The following is a 19,391-nucleotide window of genomic DNA, read 5'->3' as shown; positions in this document are numbered from 1 at the left end:
GTTTCCTGCGAAATTCATATATTTGTGACCCATAATTTGCTGGGTGGCCACATGTGTTTGAGATGTTCTCAGCTAGCAGTTAGATGCATATAGCACTATATGGTGTAACAGCTAAGGGTGAGGGCTCTGGAGCCAAATTACCAGAGATTTGAATCCTGGCTTTACCACTTAGTTGTGTAACCCTGGGATAGTTATTTAATTTCTCTGTAACTCTGTTTCCTCATCTTTAAAACATAGATAAGTATGGTATTTAAGCTCTCGTAAGAACTGAATTAATACAAGTAAAGTTTCCAGAAAGTTGCCTGGCTCAGATTAAGCACTCAGTAAATGTTAGCCACTATTATTGTTGTTACAATTATTAAAGGAAGATCTTCAAATTATTAAAGATCTGCTGCTGCCTTCCAGGAACTTAAGAACTAACATGGTTCTGTAAAAACTTCTATGGAACTCAAAATGCTTTCTGGACACTGGCACATAGGCTCATTATGAAGGGTGGATGCAGTCTGCCTTTGGGCAGTAGTTACTGAACACCTACCAGCTAGTGGCTAAAGGAAAGCATGTACCATTTGCCATGTGTCCTAGTGGAGCGGCAGCATGACCTCTGAGACTGAATTCCCACTGCATCAGCAGTCCAAGTGGAAGTCTTGTGACAACCCAATGACTTTCCAGAGCCTTTCTGTAAAGTCAGCTGACTGCATTGGCCCTTCTCCCAGCAAACAGGTGTAAATATCACTAGAATCTACCACCACACCACCAAGCAATCTCTCGGCAGGGGGGTTAAGAATTAAATGATCCTTGGAGAATGATATGACCCTCAATTCCAGAGGTCTAATTATGGTGAACTATTCTGAAAATGTAAAACATTAATCTTATACTCTCCAAAAGTAATAGAACACAATTTCTTACGAGGAGAAAAAAAAAAGTCTAAGCCTCCCTTTGGAAGGCTAATCACTGGTTGTTTTTTAAAGATGAATTAATTATCTCAGGTTATTGAGCTGCAGTGATTTTTAAAATATGGATAAAAGAAAAAAAAAAGCAGTGAAAAGGAAAGAGTTGGGGAGTTAGGAGGCAAGAGCTTGCAACTGGTAGTTGGAGGGAGAAGTAGGAAGGGAAAAATACAACTAACAGGTGGAGAATGAGATATGTTAGCCAGTCAATATATATTGAGCTCTAACTATCTTTATTGCACTGTGCTAGGCAACCTGGAAAATCAGACAATGGTAAGATACAGTCACTACCTCAAGGAATATAAACGGTGGTTGGAAAGACAAAGAAATGACATGCTAATACTTTGAGATGAGTCATAAAGTCTTATGATACACATAATCAACTGCCTACATACTATATTTATACGTATTATAAATAAGTTCAGAGATCACCAGGGGGCTGGAACCCTGTGGTATAAGAGAAAAGGAAATTCCTGCCAGAAACTAGAAAGAAAAAATACAAAAAGTGAAAGGTCATACGGAACTGCAAATGTGCCAGCAGCACTGTACCTGGCTACTTTAAATGGTTATTAGATGATATTAGGGAATTCCCTACTACTCATTATGTTAGTTTTATAATAATATTGGACAATGTCCTCATTTTTTGGTGATATATCCAGAATATTCAGGAATAAAGTATCATGATGTTGGCATTATGTTAATTGTTGAATTGAGGTGATGGGTATCTGGGAATTCATTGTACTACTCTTTACTTTTCTGGATACTTTTGAATTTTTATAATGAAAAGTTAAAAAATAAAAAGCATAATTAAATTTAAAGGAATGCATAAAGAAAAGATTGAAAGGAAATACAACAAAAATTCCGTCAATGGCTATGTTAGGATGATGGATGAATTCTTCCCCTTTTACTCCAATTTCCAAGTGCTTTGCAATGTGTTTATGTTGCTTTTAGAATGGAAGAATGTGAAAGCTACGTCTAAACTTAAAAATTTGACAGGCCAGACATGGTTAAAAGGTGTCTGAAAAAGTTCTGCAAGGTGTTAGGTGTCTTCATCATCTTAAAAATACTAAAAAACAGGAAGGGCGGGGCAGGTAAACATCGCTGTCGCTAGCGTTTACTTCTGCTTTTTTAAATCCTAGGGGTTAGTTGCTGTTACTTTCAAATTATTTCAAGCCCAGATGCAATCATTTGACATGCAAAGGTTTTGTACTGGTGTTACTCCAGAAATGATGACAAAATAAACTGAAGGTTAAAGTGTAAGCTTTAAGCTCAATTCTGTAAGCGTAAAGTGACACTTACGAATCCTGGAGGAGCAAATAAATCTCTAAAATTTAGCAATTCATAGCTTAGTGGAAGGATCACATCCCTTGCTCTTTCTTTATTCTCTCATCCACACAAACGCAAGCTTAAAAATGTCTTCAACCGTGGCTCTCCCACGAGAGATTATTACAGTTGTCAAAGACTATTTTCAGAGAAATTTCTAGTTGACATGAAATTAGCCACTAACATTAAGACACTTCTGTTGAAATTTGCCTACTCATTGTTTATATGAGAAATAAGAACACTACTGGCATATACATGACATTTTTCCAGAATTTCTTAACATCCCATACATATGTAAAACTCTGTAGGCGAAAGTTCTAAAACTCACTGCAAGATGTTCAGAATTGGAAAGACACTATTTCCAGCACCACAGCCAACCTAAAACCAAAAGAAGAAACAAATACCATGAAAACAAGGTTACATTTTTCTCACCAATGTCACATTTTCTATTAAAAACAATAAAAAAACAAACTGGAAGAAATGTACCGGCTCTCTAGGTAGAGAAGAATTTTCTAAATTCAAAAGCAATGGAATAAACCACGAAGAATAATACTGGGAAATCTGACTATGGAAATATTCAAAACTAGTGCACAATGAAGCCTAAAATCAACTGAATTAAAAGATGACTGACACACTGTGAAGAAAACATGTGCAATAAATACAATAAAGGGCAGTGCTCAAAAACAAAAAAACCCAAACCAGATAAATAACCAAAGGAAATAAATGAACAGAAAGCAAAAGAAGTACAAGTGGCTTCTAAACATTTGAAGAACCATCTCATTTCCTTATAATCAAAGGAATGCAAATTAAAATAAGATACAATTTTTTGTCTACCAAAGTATAAAACACTAAAATAACAATATTCAAGCCAATGAGTGTGATGAAACATAGTCTCATTGGCTTGAATTGGTATTGGCACAACTTTATAGAAAGCAATTTGTCAATGTGTTTTAAGAGCATCAAAAATTTTCATGAGTTAAAAACTAGTAATCTAAACCATGACAATAAAACAAAATGTAGCTAGTCTTTCCACAAGGACTTTTGCTACAGAACACTTGAACAATTTAAAAGCTCAGTAATGTGAAAATATGTTAATAAAATTATAGTATTCCATACAGTAAAATATTTTGTAGCCAAGAAAAATGTCTATACAGAATCTATAGGGAAAGTACTTATGATATAATGTTAAATAGAAACAAAACAAAACCCAAAAATACATGTACAGTATAGCTCAACTATATAAAACAGTATAAAAAGGACCAAATATCAGTAATGTTAACAGTGGTTAAGTTCCTTGTTTGTGGGACTGTGGATAATTTCATTTATCTTATCTACTATTTAGCAGGAAAACTCTGGGGGCATAGTGGTTAAGAGCTTGGCTGCTAATCAAAAGGTGGACAGTTCGAATCCACTAGGCACTCCTTGGAAGCTCTATGGAATAGTTCTACTCTGTCCTATAGTGTCGCAATGAGTTGGAATCAACTCGATGACAATGTGTTTTTTTTACTATTGAGCAAATTCTCTGTAATTATCTATATTACCTTTATAATTAGAAAGAAAATACTTATTTTTAAAAATTAAAAAACCAAGGTTGACACTTGAGTATAGCAAATTATATATCTCACTTATTTCTATTTCACCTAAAAAGGGGTTATAACAGAGAGAGAGGAGAGAGAGAGAGATTAAGGTCAAAACCTTTTTGGTACTTAAAAATGCATTCAAGTTAGGAATTAAAACAAACAAAAAACAAAATTAAAACCACAAACTAAAAACCTGACTAATTAATTAAAGACATGAGTCTCATAAATATTCGTTATGCACAAAAGTATACCAAACACTTATTTAGTCAGATTTGATCATTTTCCATCTGGAAAAACCTGGACCATTAATAAAATAATATGGTATGTAAAATGATTTGCTACCTCCTGTCTTTGCCCCTAGAGTACATACAGTACCTCTAGTATTCTGAAAGTGGCATTGCTACCAGGAAACAAGTCAGTCTTCAGAGGTCCTTTTCTATGCTCTTCAGAGTCTGGTTTGGAAAAATCAGATTCTGCTTTGCTTCGACCATTTGATGAGCCAGGATTTTTCTTGTAGTGATTTTTTTCTTCAGGCATAGTAGGGCAGTGCATTCTTGAGAAACAATTTGCTGTATTAGTTTTTACATGATCCCATGATAATTCTCCCACCTTCTCTGTAGTTTTTTGATCAACTGGAAGAATTTCAGGAAATTCCCTCAACAGCCAATTACGATCCTTGAAAAATTTATTCTTATGAATCTTGTAAAATGTGTCCCAATATTTACTAGCTTCACTCTCATACTTAACTAAAATAGAAAAGAAAAAGAGATCTATTTTACTATGAATTATATTTTCACTTAGTTACTCTTTTAATGACTAAATATATTTAATAATTAAATATTGTTAAATATATTACATACATTATTTGTCATTTATAAAAATTATATTTGCTATTGAATAATTCTAACATTAGTATGAAGTATGAATCAAGAAATATTGGAAGCTATCAAAAATGAAATGGAACGCTTGAAGATCTATATCCTAGGCAATAGTTAGCTGGTATTGGCCATTTTGAATCAGACAACCATATGGTCTACTATGCTGAGAAGGACAAATTGAAGAGAAAGGAACACCATCGCATTCTTCATTAAAAAGAACATCTTAAGATCTATCCTGAAATACAACGCTGTCAGTGATACAATACCCTTGTGTCTACAAAGAAGGCCAGTTAATATGACTATTATTAAAACTTGCACACTGACCACTAATGCCAAAGATGAAGAAACTGAACTTTTTACCAACTTCTGCAGTCTAAAATTGATCAAACATGAAATCAAGGTACCTTCATAATTACCGGTGATTAGCATGCAAAAGTTAGAAAACAAAGAAGGATCGGTAGTTGGAAAATATGGCCTCGGTGATAGAAGCAACGTTGCATGATAGAATTTTGAAAGACCACCAACTTACTCACTGGAAACACCTTTTTTCAACAACACAAATGACAATTATACATATGGACCTAGCTGGATGAAAAACACAGAAATCGAATTGACTACATCTGTGAAAAGAGACTATTAGAAGCTCAGAATCATCAAGCAGAACAAGATCAGTGGTCTGCAGAATAGGCCATCAACTGCTCATATGCAATTTCAAGTTGAAGCTGAAGAAAACTAAAACAAGTCCACGAGAGCCAAAGTATGACCTTGAGAAAATCCCACCTGAATTTAGAGACCATCTCAAGAATAGACTTGATGTGCTGAACATTAATGACTGCAGACCAAGAGTTGTGAGATGACATCAAGAACATCACATGTGAAGAAGCAAGAGGTCATTAAAAAGACAGAAGAGAGAAAAGACCAAAATGGATGTCAGAGGAGACTGAAAATTGCTCTAGAATGTAGAGTAGCTAAAGCAAACAGAAGAAATGATGAAGTAAAATAGCTGAACAGAAGATTTCAAAGGGCAGCTCGAGAAGACAAATCAATTATTACAACGAAATGTGCAAAGACCTGGAGTTAGAAAACCAAAAGGGAAAAATACACTTGGCATTTCTCTTGCTGAAAAAACTGAAGAAAATATTCAAGCCTTAAATTGTAATTATTGACGGATTCTCTAGGTAAAAAATTGAATGCTACAAGAAGCATCAAAAGGTGACCAAAGAAATATACAAAGTCACTGTACCAAAAAGAACTGGTCGACATTCAACCATTTTAGGAGGTAGCATATGATCAAGAACCGATGGTACTGGAGGAGGAAGTCCAAGCTGCACTGAAGGCACTGGCAGAAAAACAAGGGTCCAGGAACTTACAGAATACCAATTAAGATGCTTCAACAAATGGATGTAACACTGGAAGTGCTCACCCGTCTACGTCAAGAAGTTTGGAAGACAGTTACCTGGCCGGCCGACTGGAAGAGATCCATATTTGTGCCCATTCCAAAGAAAGATGATTCAACAGAATGGAGAAATTATTGAACAATATCATTAATATCATATGCAAGTGAAAATTTTACTGAAAGTAATTCAAATACAGTTGAAGCAGTACATCAACAGGGAACTGCCAGAAATTCAAGCTGGATTCAGATGAGAACATGCTATGACAGATATCACTGCTGATGTCAGACAGATCTTGGCTGAAAGCAAAGGATACCAGAAAAATGTTTACCTGTGTTTGACTACACAAAGTCATTTAACTATGAATCATAAGAAATTATGGGTAACACTGCAAAGAATGGGAATTCCAGAACACTTAATTGTGCTCATGAGGAACCTGTACACAGACCAGGAGGCAGTCGTTTGTACAGAACGAGGGGATACTGCGTGGTTTAAAATCAGAAAAGTTATACGTCAGGGTTGTATCCTTTCACCATACTTATTCGATCTATATGCTGAGCAAATAATCCAAGAAGACGGACTATATGAAGAAGAATGGGGCATAAGGATTAGAGAAAGACTCATTAACAACCCGTGACACACAGATGGTACAACCTTGCTTACCAAAAGTGAGGAGGACTTTAAGCAGTTACTGATGAAGATCAAAGGCTACAGCCTTCAGTGTGCATTACACCTCAACATAAAGAAAACAAAAATTGTCACAACTGGACCAATAAGCAACATCATGATAAACAGAGAAAAGATTGTCGTTGTCAAGAATTTCACTGTACTTCGATGAACGCCCATGGAAGCAGTAGTCAAGGAATCAAACTATGCAATGCGCTGTGCAAATCTGCTGCAAAAAAATCTCTTTAAAATGTTTAAAAGCAAAGACTAAGGTGTGCCTGACCCAGCCATGGTATTTTCAATCCCCTCATATGCATGTGAAAACTGGACAATGAATAAGGAAGACTGAAGTAGAATCACGTGTTTGAATTATGGTGTTGGTGACGAATATTGAATAGACCATGGACTGCCAGAAGAACGAACAAATCTGTCTTGGAAGAAATACAGCCAGAATGCTCCTTAGACGGAAGGATGGCAAGACTTTGTCTCATTAGACATGTTATCAGGAGGGACCAGTCTCTGGAGAAGAATATCATGCTTAGTAAAGTAGAGGTCAGCGAAAAAGAGGAAGACCCTCAGAGAGATGGACTGACAGTGGTTACAAAAATGGGCTCAAACATAGCAAAGATCGTGAGGATGGCACAGGATCGAGCAATGTTTTGTTCTGTTATACACGGGGTTGCTATGAGTCGGAACTGACTCAGCGGCTCCTATTAATAACAATATTATTATAATAACTTTCATTTATCTGATGATTTTCTTTTTTACCTCTTAAAGGTTAAAACTACTAGGTTTTTAATTCTCTTAAAATGTGTCACGGTGTGGCATTTTTAGTCCCATTCCCATAAATCTGCTTCTGTTTTAATAGTTTGGCCAATAAATTATTGTGAGAATAATCTTCGCAAGCTACTTTCTGCAGTTTTGTCTTGAAATCTTAATAATCACATTTTTACTAATAACCTATCGGTTTCTTCATTATTTTAGAGAAAGGATATCCTCAAAATCAGAACCACTGCTCCTGACTCCTGGAGTCTAGGGGTCATCCCACAACTTCATTCTTCCTTCCACCTCCAGAGTCAACTCGTAGTTACTGATATCTCCTAACAAGAGGCCTTAAAAAGAATTTCTGATGCTTTCTTAAAACCGATATGTATTTTGTGATGTCATCCCTTAGACTTCCCTGGATCCCTGGATCAGGGTTAGGTCAACAGTCTTGGGGCTCCAGGCAATTCTTATCTTACTGCCTCTTGCTATCTGTACCTTTAATTAATAAAATAACTAATTCATCTACTCATTTGTTCATTCAACAAACATTTCTTGAATACTATTATGCACCAGGTCTAATTCCTGGGTTAGGGATTACTTTCACCCAATGTGGGCATATGACATTTTAAAAGTACTTCCAAAGAATGAAAAAGGCTTCTATTGATATAGAACAATTTCCAGGATTTGGTAACAGACGAACAAGCAAGATGTACAAAAGTGTATTATGTAGCCATTTATGTAAAAATCACACACATATATGCACATTGTGTGTGTGTGTGTGTATACAAACAGTAATTAGAATATAGTATCTTAGTTAATTTGTGGAGCTATTTCCCTAAGAATTAACTGGGGTAGGAGGTAACGTAAAGTAAAGATGTTCATAGCAGTTGTATCTATAATAAGAAAAAGTGGGAAACAGCTCAAATATATATATATATATATATATATATATATATATATACATACACATACATATTTGTTTGTATATGTACAGAATACTTCTGTGAGGATAATCACATAATTAGTAATACTGATTGCCTCCAGAGAGGCGCGCGGAGTGGTTAAGGACCAGAGTTGGAGGCAGAATTTTCATCTGAATTTTGATCCATGTGAATCTACTATCTATTAAAAAATGAACTGAACTAAAATAAAAACTCATTTCCTTTATAACTTTAAGCAGTTGTCTGCAGTTAGGTTCATCTTTGTTCCCAGAGCCCTGTCCTGAACCCTTTAGTTTTCCTTTTCTTCCTTCCATTTTTATCTTTATGGCCTTGTACCATGGATCTCCACCCATCTGGCCACAAGACTTCCTTCCCATCAAGGCTGAATTGTATCTGGCAGCGGGACTGCTATAAAGACAGAAATTCCCATCTGTATTTAAGGGCTGAGAAATGAAAGTGGATCTCTGTAACAAAAGAATTATGTTATGTTGAAGTAAAAAACACATCTTCACATCTGCACTAATGGAAAGAAGCCTATTTATGGTTCATTTAAAAATGCTGTGCGTTTATGTCTAAAATAGTTCTATGTCTGCTTTTAATAATTGACATGTACCTGATCATACTGTGCATGAAAATAAAACAACATTCTGAAATCAGACTCGGGGGAACTAGAAAAATACCCCAGGGTCTTCTTCTATCTTTTCTCTTCTTCCTTTACCTTAAAAACTCTCTTTGTAACTCATGCCATGCTGGTAATAGATTCTCAGTCTAATAAAAAGCAGCCATCTACAAAGACATACTTCTAGTCAAATACCTAGTATTTGAGAAGCCCTTGTGGCACAGGAAACCCTGGTTACATGCCACGGCTGCTAACCAAAAGGTTGGCTGTTTGAATCCACCAGGCACTCCTCAGAAACTCTATGGGGCAGCTCTACTCTGTTCTATAAGGTTGCTATGAGTCGGAATCAACTCAACGGCAACAGGTTTGGTTTGGTTTTTATGGTGGCACAGTGGTTAACTGCTTGGCTGCTATCCAAAAGGTCGTTAGTTTGAACCCACCAGATGCACCCTGGAAACCCTATGGGGGGTAGTTCTACTCTGTCCTATAGGATCACTGTGAGTCAGACTCAACTCGATGGCAGCAGGCTTGGGCTAGTATTTGAGTTTCCAATATTAAGCTACTTGTGAAGTGAATTTGAGTCAAATGGTAACTAGAATATAATACTATATCGTGATTAATTTGTGGAACTATTCCCCTAAGAATTAATTGGGGTAGATGGTAACCTGAAGTAAAATATTCATAGCAGTTGTATTTAAAAGTAGGAAATAGCTCAAATGCCCAACAACATAGGATGATCAAGCAAACTGCAGCACATCAAAACCTTATATGAGAATGAAAAATTAAAGTATAATAATATTGAGGGAAACAGTCACAAATAATGCTGATTGCAACTCTGTAAAATAAATTTTATATCCATCCATTAAAATCAGAAGAACATTCGGGATGATGGTAGCAATTTAATGATTATTAGTTAATTCTTTCTTTTGTAAAGTTTTGCCTGTATCTTATACAAAGATGAAGAATTTTAACTGAATTCATCATTCAATTTGCCTAAATAGTTTCTTCACGTAGAGAAACTATGATGAGGAGGTTGAACTCGAGTATTTTTAAAGCCTATTTATGTTTTAAAAATTCTATGTACTTTCCTATTAAACCCTATGAATTTATGAAGAACATTATCAGTTCTACAAACTAAAATTTTGGATCATACTTATATTTTAAACATGAGGCTGAACTACTGTTTTAATTTTTACAGTTCATAAAGAAAATGAACCTGTAGTGAGAGGAATGCAATCTGAGGCAGATATCACATATATTAAGCACGTAAACTCAACCCTAGCCTATCCAATCTCTAAAAATGACCTGACTACTATTAGAAGAAGGAGCCCTGGTGGCACAATCATTAAGTACTCGGCCGCTTACCGAAAGGTTGGAGGTTTGAACCCACCAAGCAGTTCTGCTAGGGGAGAAAGACCTGGCATGCTGCTTCCATAAAGGCTCCCAAAACCAAAACCACACCCCATCGCCGTTGAGTTGATTCTGACTCATAGTGACCCTATAGGACAGAGCGGAACTGCCCCATAGGGTTTCCAAGGCTGTAAATCTTTACGGAAGTGGACTGCAACATCTTTTTCCTGCAGAGCGGCTGGTGGTTCTGAACCACCAACCTCTCAGTTAGCAGCCAAGCACTTAACCACTGTGCCACCAAGGTTTTGGCTCTGTAGAGATTACAGCCTAAAAAGCCCTAAGGGGCAGTTCTATTCTATCACTTGGGGTCGCTATGAGTCAAAAAAGCAACTCGATGACACCTAACAACAACAACTATTAGAAGACAATGGTCAAGATCTACTAGTATATATACTTTCAAGATCACTTTCTCAAGTATTTCCAACCCAGGAATTAGAAGAAAAAAATTTAAACAATTGCATAAATCATTATGCCAATAACAACAGCATTAAAAATAATAACAATAATACATATCGAGTGTTTATTATGTGCCAGACACTATGTCAAATGTTTTACTTGGATTTTTTTTTTCCCTATTTAATCCTAACAATACTCTTAAGATCAGCACATGATTATTCCAATTTACAGATGAAGAAATTAAAGGTTCCTGCCCATTGCCGTCAAGCCCATTCCGACTCATAGCAACCCTATAGGACAGAGCAGAACTGCCCCATATGGTTTCCAAGGCTGTAAATATTTATGAAACCAGACTGCCTAATCTTTCTCCCTTGGAGCAGCTATCGGGTTCGAGCTGCCAACTTTCAGTTAGCAGCTGAGTGCTTTAACCATTGTACCTCCAGGCCCCTCAATTAAAAATTAGAGGAGATAAAAAATTTCCCAAGGTCACTCAGCTAGTAGTAGAGCCAGGACCTGGAACAAGTCTGTTGGACTCTGAATCCCAGGCTCTTAACCATTAAATTATACTACCTTCCTAACAAAGTCGATAGTCATCCCCTCCAAACATTTCTGAAAATAACCTGTTTTTCTGATACTGTACTTTCATCTAAATTATGAAGCATCAAGTTGAAATGAAAACTCCAGCAGGACTTATAATCAGTATAAGCAAATCCTAAAACTAATCTTGATTGTCATTAACCTTCATTAAAACAGATCAGAAATACAGAATTAACTAAACTCCATTCTTTGAATTACATAAAATAGAAACTATGCAAAAGTATACAATGAAATGATGGTAAGCAATGGGAACGTAAAATGCTCTATGAGAATAAACAGGTTTGTGGGACAGAAATAGAACAGAGAAGGATGGGCTGGAGTAAAGTCTAATAGACTGCCTCCCAGCCCCTTTTTTTTCTGCTTTCTGATTTTGGCAATATCTCCAATCAATGCTGTCTACTCCATAGGTTCCCAGTAATGTGTGACATCTTGTGAGGCCCTACGGAGGCTCAATCAAACTCATCATAATTATGATTATGAGACAACAAACACTTTCAGAGTATAATGTAATTTCCTAACCACGAGAGTGTCTGTGGTAACAGGAATTGGAAGAGTTAACTCTTGGACTGTAAGTGAAAAATTTAGTCTCAACCTGCTGTTAATTCATCACAAGTTCAGGCCAATACTGATAAAAGAATACAGTGTAGAGAAAACAGTCCTTTCTTCATCTTGTCTAACTGACCTTCTAAACAGGTATATTAATAATAAATTCTTCTTGAAGGAGCCATTTTTTCATTTTCCTATGCTAGGTTGCAGATTCACAGTTATCTGCCAAAGACAGTAAAAGGGATGTAGTAATCTGTTTAACCACAGCCAGATGAAGCAACTTCTCAATTATTCACTTATTAAATTCAATACTGCTGAGGGGAAGAAGGAATATGACACACTAACCATACTTAAGTATTCAGAATTCACCCCGAATCACACTGAATATCACAACTAAGAAACTGAATTAAACCATTTATGCATCTCTGACATATATAATGATTAATGTGAATTATGAAAATTTATTCTAAGTTGCTATGTAACAAAAAGCAATTTAAAGTTATTTTTACACATCAATTACGTAAATACCTGAACTCTCAAAGTTGGAAATTTCCATGTGTCACTGGTAAAATTCCTTGTCTAATAAAAGAAAACGCTTAAGGTTACAAAATTAAAAGTATACTCCTGAGAGCACTGCATGAAATTTTAAGTAACTTTAAGTAATTTAAGCAAACTTACAAACAAGTCTAAACCCTAAGTTTAAAAGCGCACAAAACTTTGTTTTTCTATTTTTTTTCCACATGGGACATTCTCTCAAGTGGTATGATATATATAAGATAAGGCATGATGAGATTGTTTTGCTATTTTGCTTGACATAGATATTTTACCCTAGGTAGGTGGTTATTTACAAGGGTATTTTCAAATAAAAATAGCAGTTGCTTTTATTATTAAGTTTTAAAAATCCATTACATTTGGTAAATAATCAGCTGAGATATAACACACTGGAGATGTTTTTAGGAAATTATAAAATACAATCATGTTAACTCAAAAACTGCTAAAAGTATCTTTCTCATCCCTCTGAATTAACCTGCTTTTAAAAGAAATATAGGCTGTGATACAATTTAAAACAAATTACCTAAAGAAAATGTGGAATTTAAAAATTACTTATCTGGGCAATCTAACTGAAAGAAATATTGTCAACGAGAGCCTAGATGTTATACATTTTAATTACAGAACCGAAACATAAACGTCCCTTGGCAAAAAACTATATTATTTAAAGAAAAAAAAAATCACTGTAGAGTCAGTTCCGACTCCTAGCGACCCTGTAGGACAGAGTAGAACTGCCCCATAGGGTTTCCAAGGAGTGCCTGGTGGACTCAAACTGCTGACCTTTTGGTTAGCAGCAGTAGTTCTTAACCATGATGCCATCAGGGTTTCCACTCTATTATCAGCGATGGATAAATTCTTATTCTCAGAATTATGAAGGGGTTTCCTAACTTCAGTTCTCACCACCAGCTGAGACAGTACATGAGAAGTGGGAAATGGGAGTGACAGGGGAAAATGACATACGGAAACAGACAAATGTGCTGGAGAGTTGGCCAGCATGGGAGAACCAGCAGTATTTCTACCCTGTGGCATTCAAATAAGTGAGATAAGGTCAATGAACAGAGATCCTGCTGCATAATAATCTGCACGTGAAATACTTTGTGATGGCAGAAAACTGGCTCTTTCAAAGACTCAGGAATCTTCTAGATAAGAGGAGATGGTAGTTAACAGAGGCACTGGCAGAAGAATCATGTCAAAGCCTTGAAGATCTTGAAAGTTTGGGAACAGAGCTTTTAAATGAATCGATTCACCTTGACCCATATTCATCAGAAACATTAAATATCAAATCAGAAGCCTTGCTGGGTCCAGTCCCCTAGCAGAGACTGGATTGAATGGATAGGTAGGTGTTTTCTCTCACTGTAAGGATCCCTGGTAGTGCAACCTGCTAAGCGCTCAACTGCTAACTCAAAGGTCTAAGTTCAAATCCATCAGCTTTCTCCACAGGAGAAAAGACCCGCTGATTTGCTCCTTAAATGTTACTAAAAAAACCCCAAACCCATTGCTGTGGAATCTATTCTGACTCATTGTGACCATACAGGACAAAGTAGAACTGCTCCATAGGGTTTCCAAGGCTGTAAATCTTCACGAAAGCAGACTGCTACATCTTTCTGCCACAGAGAGGCTGGAGGATGATGGGTGGATTAACCAGTAAGCAAGGTACCCCACACGGGTTTACGGTGAAACTGTACACTACAGATTAGTAAGTAAGCACAAGTCAGCCCATGCATACCTTGCTTATTGGGTAATCTGTCCCTGCACCGACCTTTCAGTTAGCAGCCGAACACTTAACCACTGTGCCACCACAGCTCTTTCCATAAAGATTGTAGCCTAGGGAACCCTATGGGGCAGGTCTACTTTGTAATATAGGGATGTATTTTTGGTATGAGTCGGAATCGATTCAATGATATGCAACAACAACAAGGTCCCATCACTCAACATAGTTCCTCAGGACAAGTTTTCTTTCTTCACCATCTTCACAGCAGCCTCAGCATGGCTGTTCTGCTCAACCTCGCTTAAGTGTGATGAAACAGTCACCCCTATCGTGTGCTCCTCTCCCTGTATCAGTTTCCTGACATATATGAAGTCCACCATACTGAGCAGAGTTACAGAGGGGATGCAGAGGGGACCCAGCAGAAACCTCTACCACTTCGAGTCATTTTGAAATGGAATCTTTTGTTCTGTGTCTCCACAGTGGCCAGAAAACTTGCTCAGAAAGAGGCTGGACATGCTAATACGCAAACCAAATGCTTCAAAGCAGTATCCTCAGTCCTCCATGGCCTGCTTTTCCTGCTTCTATAGAGAGAGGCCAGTCACCACCTTTCTATTTCAGTCACATTATGGTTCTGTGGGAACTGTCATTTTCCTTTACTGCGGTTTCCAAGGCCCTAAAATAACCTTCTCATTAGCTTCACTCAAGTTCATTGTTAACATAAATAGGCCAAAACAGGCAGCCACCGTACAGAGCACTTTAAGTGAACATTATCAGCACTGCTCATCTATTCATGTTCTAAAGAGAAATATTCAAAAGAGGACGAAAAAAAATCCTTGATTTCTTGTATTATCAGGAAATACACTGTGGATAATTTTTAACTTCCTGGAAATGAATTAAGATGACAGATAACTTTTAATCCAGTTTGGGCTTGACTCTATGTCACATCCAGGTGGCTGCTAGCAAAAGCTTTAGTAATGTGGAAAATATGTCTGTGCAGATGCTGGCAAAGAAGCAAAGTTATACTTCCTCAGAAACAGTGTGACAGAGTTCCTACAAAGGAATGCTATGCTGGCTGATTTGCAAGCAGGAGAATTGCCACTGGTATGCACCCTCAAATCCAACCCCAACACTCCCTGACCATATCCCACTCCAGGCCTGCACGGCTGGAGCTCATAAAAATAGAATGGTTCCATTTTGGATCAGGTGGTCCCCTTTCCTGTCCACTCCCTAGGACACATTAATGCTTAAGATGAGGAAGGAGAACTAGCTGTAAGGAATAGAAAATGATGCCAGAGGATAAGATAGATCATCACTATCCCCTTCAAGGGAGCTAATGTCTCATTAACTCAGTTTCTACAGCTACTTTTGCTTCAAACTTCAGCCTCAATTTTAGACCAACGTCACTGGAACAATAGTTACCTATCAGTGAGATTTGTGATTTTCATTATGCTTGGCTTTTACAGAGGAATGCAGACATCTTTACCTGGGGAGTTTCCAGACAGCTGATCACTCTAGAAACAAAATTCTGGCAAACTTTTTCTATAAATGACCAGATAGTATATATTTTAATATTTGCAGGCCATATGGTCTCTGTTGCAATTACTCAACTCTGTGGTTATACCTTAAAAGCAGTCACAGATATTTTGTAAAGAAATGAGTATACCTTTGTTCCAGTGAAACTTTATTTATAAAAACAGGCAGAGGGCCAGGCTTGGCCCTTAGGCCATAGATTGCTGACCTCTGCTCTGTCTAATGGTTATACTGATGTGGCTATAAGAGTGGCTGAGAAATGATAACAAGAACCAAGTTGTTCTAGAAAAATGAATCTATGGTACTGGAAGCCAGAATAGTGGTTGCTCTTTGTCGGGGAAGAGGTGGAAGAAGGGTTATTGTAATTGGGAAGGGACATGAAGGAGATTCTGGATTACCGGTAATATTGTTTCTTGAGATAGGTGCTGGTTATATAGGTATGCTCATTTTGTTAAAATTTATTTATGATTTGTATTAATTTCTGTGTGTATTACTATGTGTATTATTATTATTTCCTGTGTGTATTATTAAAGTATGCAGTACTTTAATAAACTATTTTTAAAAAAGGAAAAAGAAAAATAACCAACCTGTTCTAAAGGAGAAATCATTTTAAGAAAAATAAAGTTAAAAAAAAAAATCCTATCTAGAGGGTACAGAAGTTGGGGCAAGTTTGTGCTCCTGGTTATGTGGTGAGAAAGACATAGGCCAATTTTTTATAAACTATTTTTGAAGATTGGCAAGACTTTACCTAAATTAAACTGTAAATATCAAAGGCCTTAAATCAGTATTGAAACTTTAAGTTTCTCCTAAAAGATCAATGACATTTGGAATTTGTTGGGAGATTGTAGCATGTGAGATGCACAGTAGCATACCAAAATAAGCATAGCAAGTGGAGAATTTTAAAGTTCTATTTTTATATCTTGTTTGAAATGCCACCTTGTGTGTGTGTGTGTGTGTGTGTGTGTGTGTGTACGTCCAGAAAAAGCAATAATATGACTACCAAAAGACATATTAGAGGGTGGATTCACAATTGGCTTCATTAACCTTGGCCCCGCTATACTGGAGGAACTAGGAATTCTCCCAAGTGGAACAAGTGAATTGGCATAGATGGATGCTAAGAACTCTCAAAAGTAATGGCACAATTAGGAGGGCAAGAGAATGAGGTGTGAACTGAATCCCTGGAAGGTAAAACACAAAAACCTGGCTCCAGGAGTTACAGCATGTAGTCATCTACCTTGCTCTTTCAGAAGGACTCGAACAGCTGAGTTTTCTTCTACTTTTTTTCTGGCTGCTTCTTCTTCTTCTTTTGACCATTGCATATGATCCCTGACAAAAAAACAAAAAGACCGTAAAACATGCTTTTACAGGGTGACAAGGGGCACATCTTTCATTCTGGATTAGTCAAAGACGAATGACACCAACACAGTCCATGTCAAATGAATATATTTTGCATCAGATGTTCCTTCTGATACTGCTGGTACGACCCTGAAACTCCTACAGTCCTGTTTAGATCTGGTCGCGTTGTAAACCCCAGACACTGCTTGGAAGGGGCTGCTGACGTATTGTTCCCAGAACACTCTGGTGTCTGATTATTTGGCTGTTGGTAAAGTTTGCTGTTTTCTACTCTAAGGCTAAATTTATATGTTTTTTGTTGTTGTTGTTGTTGTTAGTTTAGGAATAGGACATTCTTTAATAGTTTTTTTAAAGCTCCTTTTATAATACTTGCACTCTAATACTCTGCTGTCAAAGAGATAGGAGTTTTTAAAATATTTTATACTCCCCTGTATTTGTGTATATGTGTTTTTTAAAGTAACATTGGATTTATTTTTCTTATTAACTATTTTAATTATTACAAATGGATTCATTTACATTGAAATGATAGACTACTTGGTTCCATGTAAAAAGGGTCACTTTTTTAAGATCTGGCATTTCCTATAAGTATTTTTCATTTCAAAATTTATTCTCCCTCTAGGTACAGAAATTTATGTACAGAAAAGGAGCCCTGGTGGTGCAATGGCTCTGGGCTGCTAACTGAAAGGCTGGTGGTTGGAGCCCAGCAGCCACTCCACATGAGAAAAAGATGTGGCAGTCTGCTTCAGTACAGATTTACAGATGTGGAAACCCTATGGGACAGTTCTACTCTGTCCTATAAGGTCACAATGAGTCAGAATCAACTGAACAGCAACAGATTTGTTTTTATTTATATGTACACACATTATTTTCAGCTGCAAAAATGTCTTTCTTGGAAAAGAAGCAACTTTTTAATATAAAAAATGGTAATTTCTTGATTTTGTTTTTACAAAGTTTGTACTTCTTTATTTTCAATAGGCAAGACTATAAATGAGTGAAGCAATTCCCTAGAATAAGCCATTTTTTAGATAGTAATTAAAAAAATCATATAATAAAATTTAAGCCCCACCAGACTTAATGGTCTGTTTTTTCTGAGACTAGAAGGATCCCAGAGGTCATGGTCCCCAGACGTTCTGTTAGCCCAAGACAGTAACCATTCTCAAAGCCAACTCTTCAGACAGGGATTGGACTGGACTATAAAACAGAAAATGATACTGGTGAGGAGTGGGCTTCTTGAATCAAGTAGACACATGAGACTATGTGGGCAGCTCCTCTCTGGAGGGGAGATAAGAAGGCAGAGGGAAACACAAGCTGGCTGAATGGACACAGAAAAGGAGGGTGGAGAGAAGGAGTGTGCCTTCTCATTAGGCGAAGAGCAACTAGGAGTATACATAGCAAGGTGTATGAAAGACTGACTTGATTTGTAAACTTTCACTTAAAGCACAATAAAAATTAAAAAAAAAAAATTAAGTCCCATATAGCCTACTGACAAGTATAGGAAAAAACCCTAGCACTGTTATCTATCCTATGGTATCTGTAGTCATTCTACTGCTGAGAAAGGGATAAATTACAAAATTCTTGGAGGTGCATCATTATGGTGATCAATAAACATTAACAGAACACTTACACATGATCATAATTACTACAATAATAATTACTACCATTCATTATTTATTCTATGCCAGGTCCTGTGCTAAGTACATTAAAAAAAAAAAATTACACACATATATTTCTTATTTAATCTATATGAGGAAACAGAAATGTAGTAACTTGCTCAAAGTCATATAGCTGGTAAGTGGCAGAAGCAGAATTCAAACCCAGGTTTGTCTCATTTCAAAGTCCATCCTCACAACCATCCGTCTATTACCATCTACCAAGGCAGTGGGGATAAAGAGATTTAAGACATAATCCTTGCCCTCCATGGGTTTACATTCTAGCAATGCAGGCAAATAAACAAAAAGTAAATGATAATACAATGCAGCCTACATGGTTAGCACCTGATGAGTGGGAACGTAGCCAACAAACGCTTGCTGGAGCAAACAGGAAGGCTTAATGGAGGAGGAGGGTTTGGGCTTAGGTTAGGGGAAAAGGAAATGGGGCAATTCCATGTGTCATTACAAAGCTGGGAATATGCATGGCCTATACAGGAAACAATGAAAAAAATACATTCTGGCTGGTTCTCTTGGGTAGCT

General features: G+C 36.8%; 1 protein-coding gene across 8 annotated transcripts in view; it reads right to left on the bottom strand.

Moving 5' to 3' along the window:
• The window catches only part of METTL8 (methyltransferase 8, tRNA N3-cytidine), a 117,034-nt gene that overhangs the window by 22,631 nt on the left and 75,012 nt on the right, over positions 1-19,391 (bottom strand). For 7 of the 8 annotated variants that reach the window (XM_064287005.1, XM_064287002.1, XM_064287001.1 and 4 more), the window contains 3 exons: positions 17,084-17,175; positions 4,226-4,596; positions 2,599-2,648 (listed from right to left, as the gene is read on the bottom strand). In XM_064287005.1, coding sequence (XP_064143075.1) covers positions 2,599-2,648; positions 4,226-4,596; positions 17,084-17,175 — 513 coding nt within the window. Of the gene's footprint in view, positions 1-2,598; positions 2,649-4,225; positions 4,597-12,590; positions 12,642-17,083; positions 17,176-19,391 lie in introns of those variants that run through there. The other variant, XM_064287008.1, reaches the window with a different exon arrangement.

The sequence above is a fragment of the Loxodonta africana genome, chromosome 6, assembly GCF_030014295.1.
Source record: "Loxodonta africana isolate mLoxAfr1 chromosome 6, mLoxAfr1.hap2, whole genome shotgun sequence".
Classification (NCBI taxonomy): Eukaryota; Metazoa; Chordata; class Mammalia; order Proboscidea; family Elephantidae; genus Loxodonta; species Loxodonta africana.
Note: the sequence above shows the minus strand (reverse complement) of the source record. Positions and strands in the feature narration are given on the sequence as shown.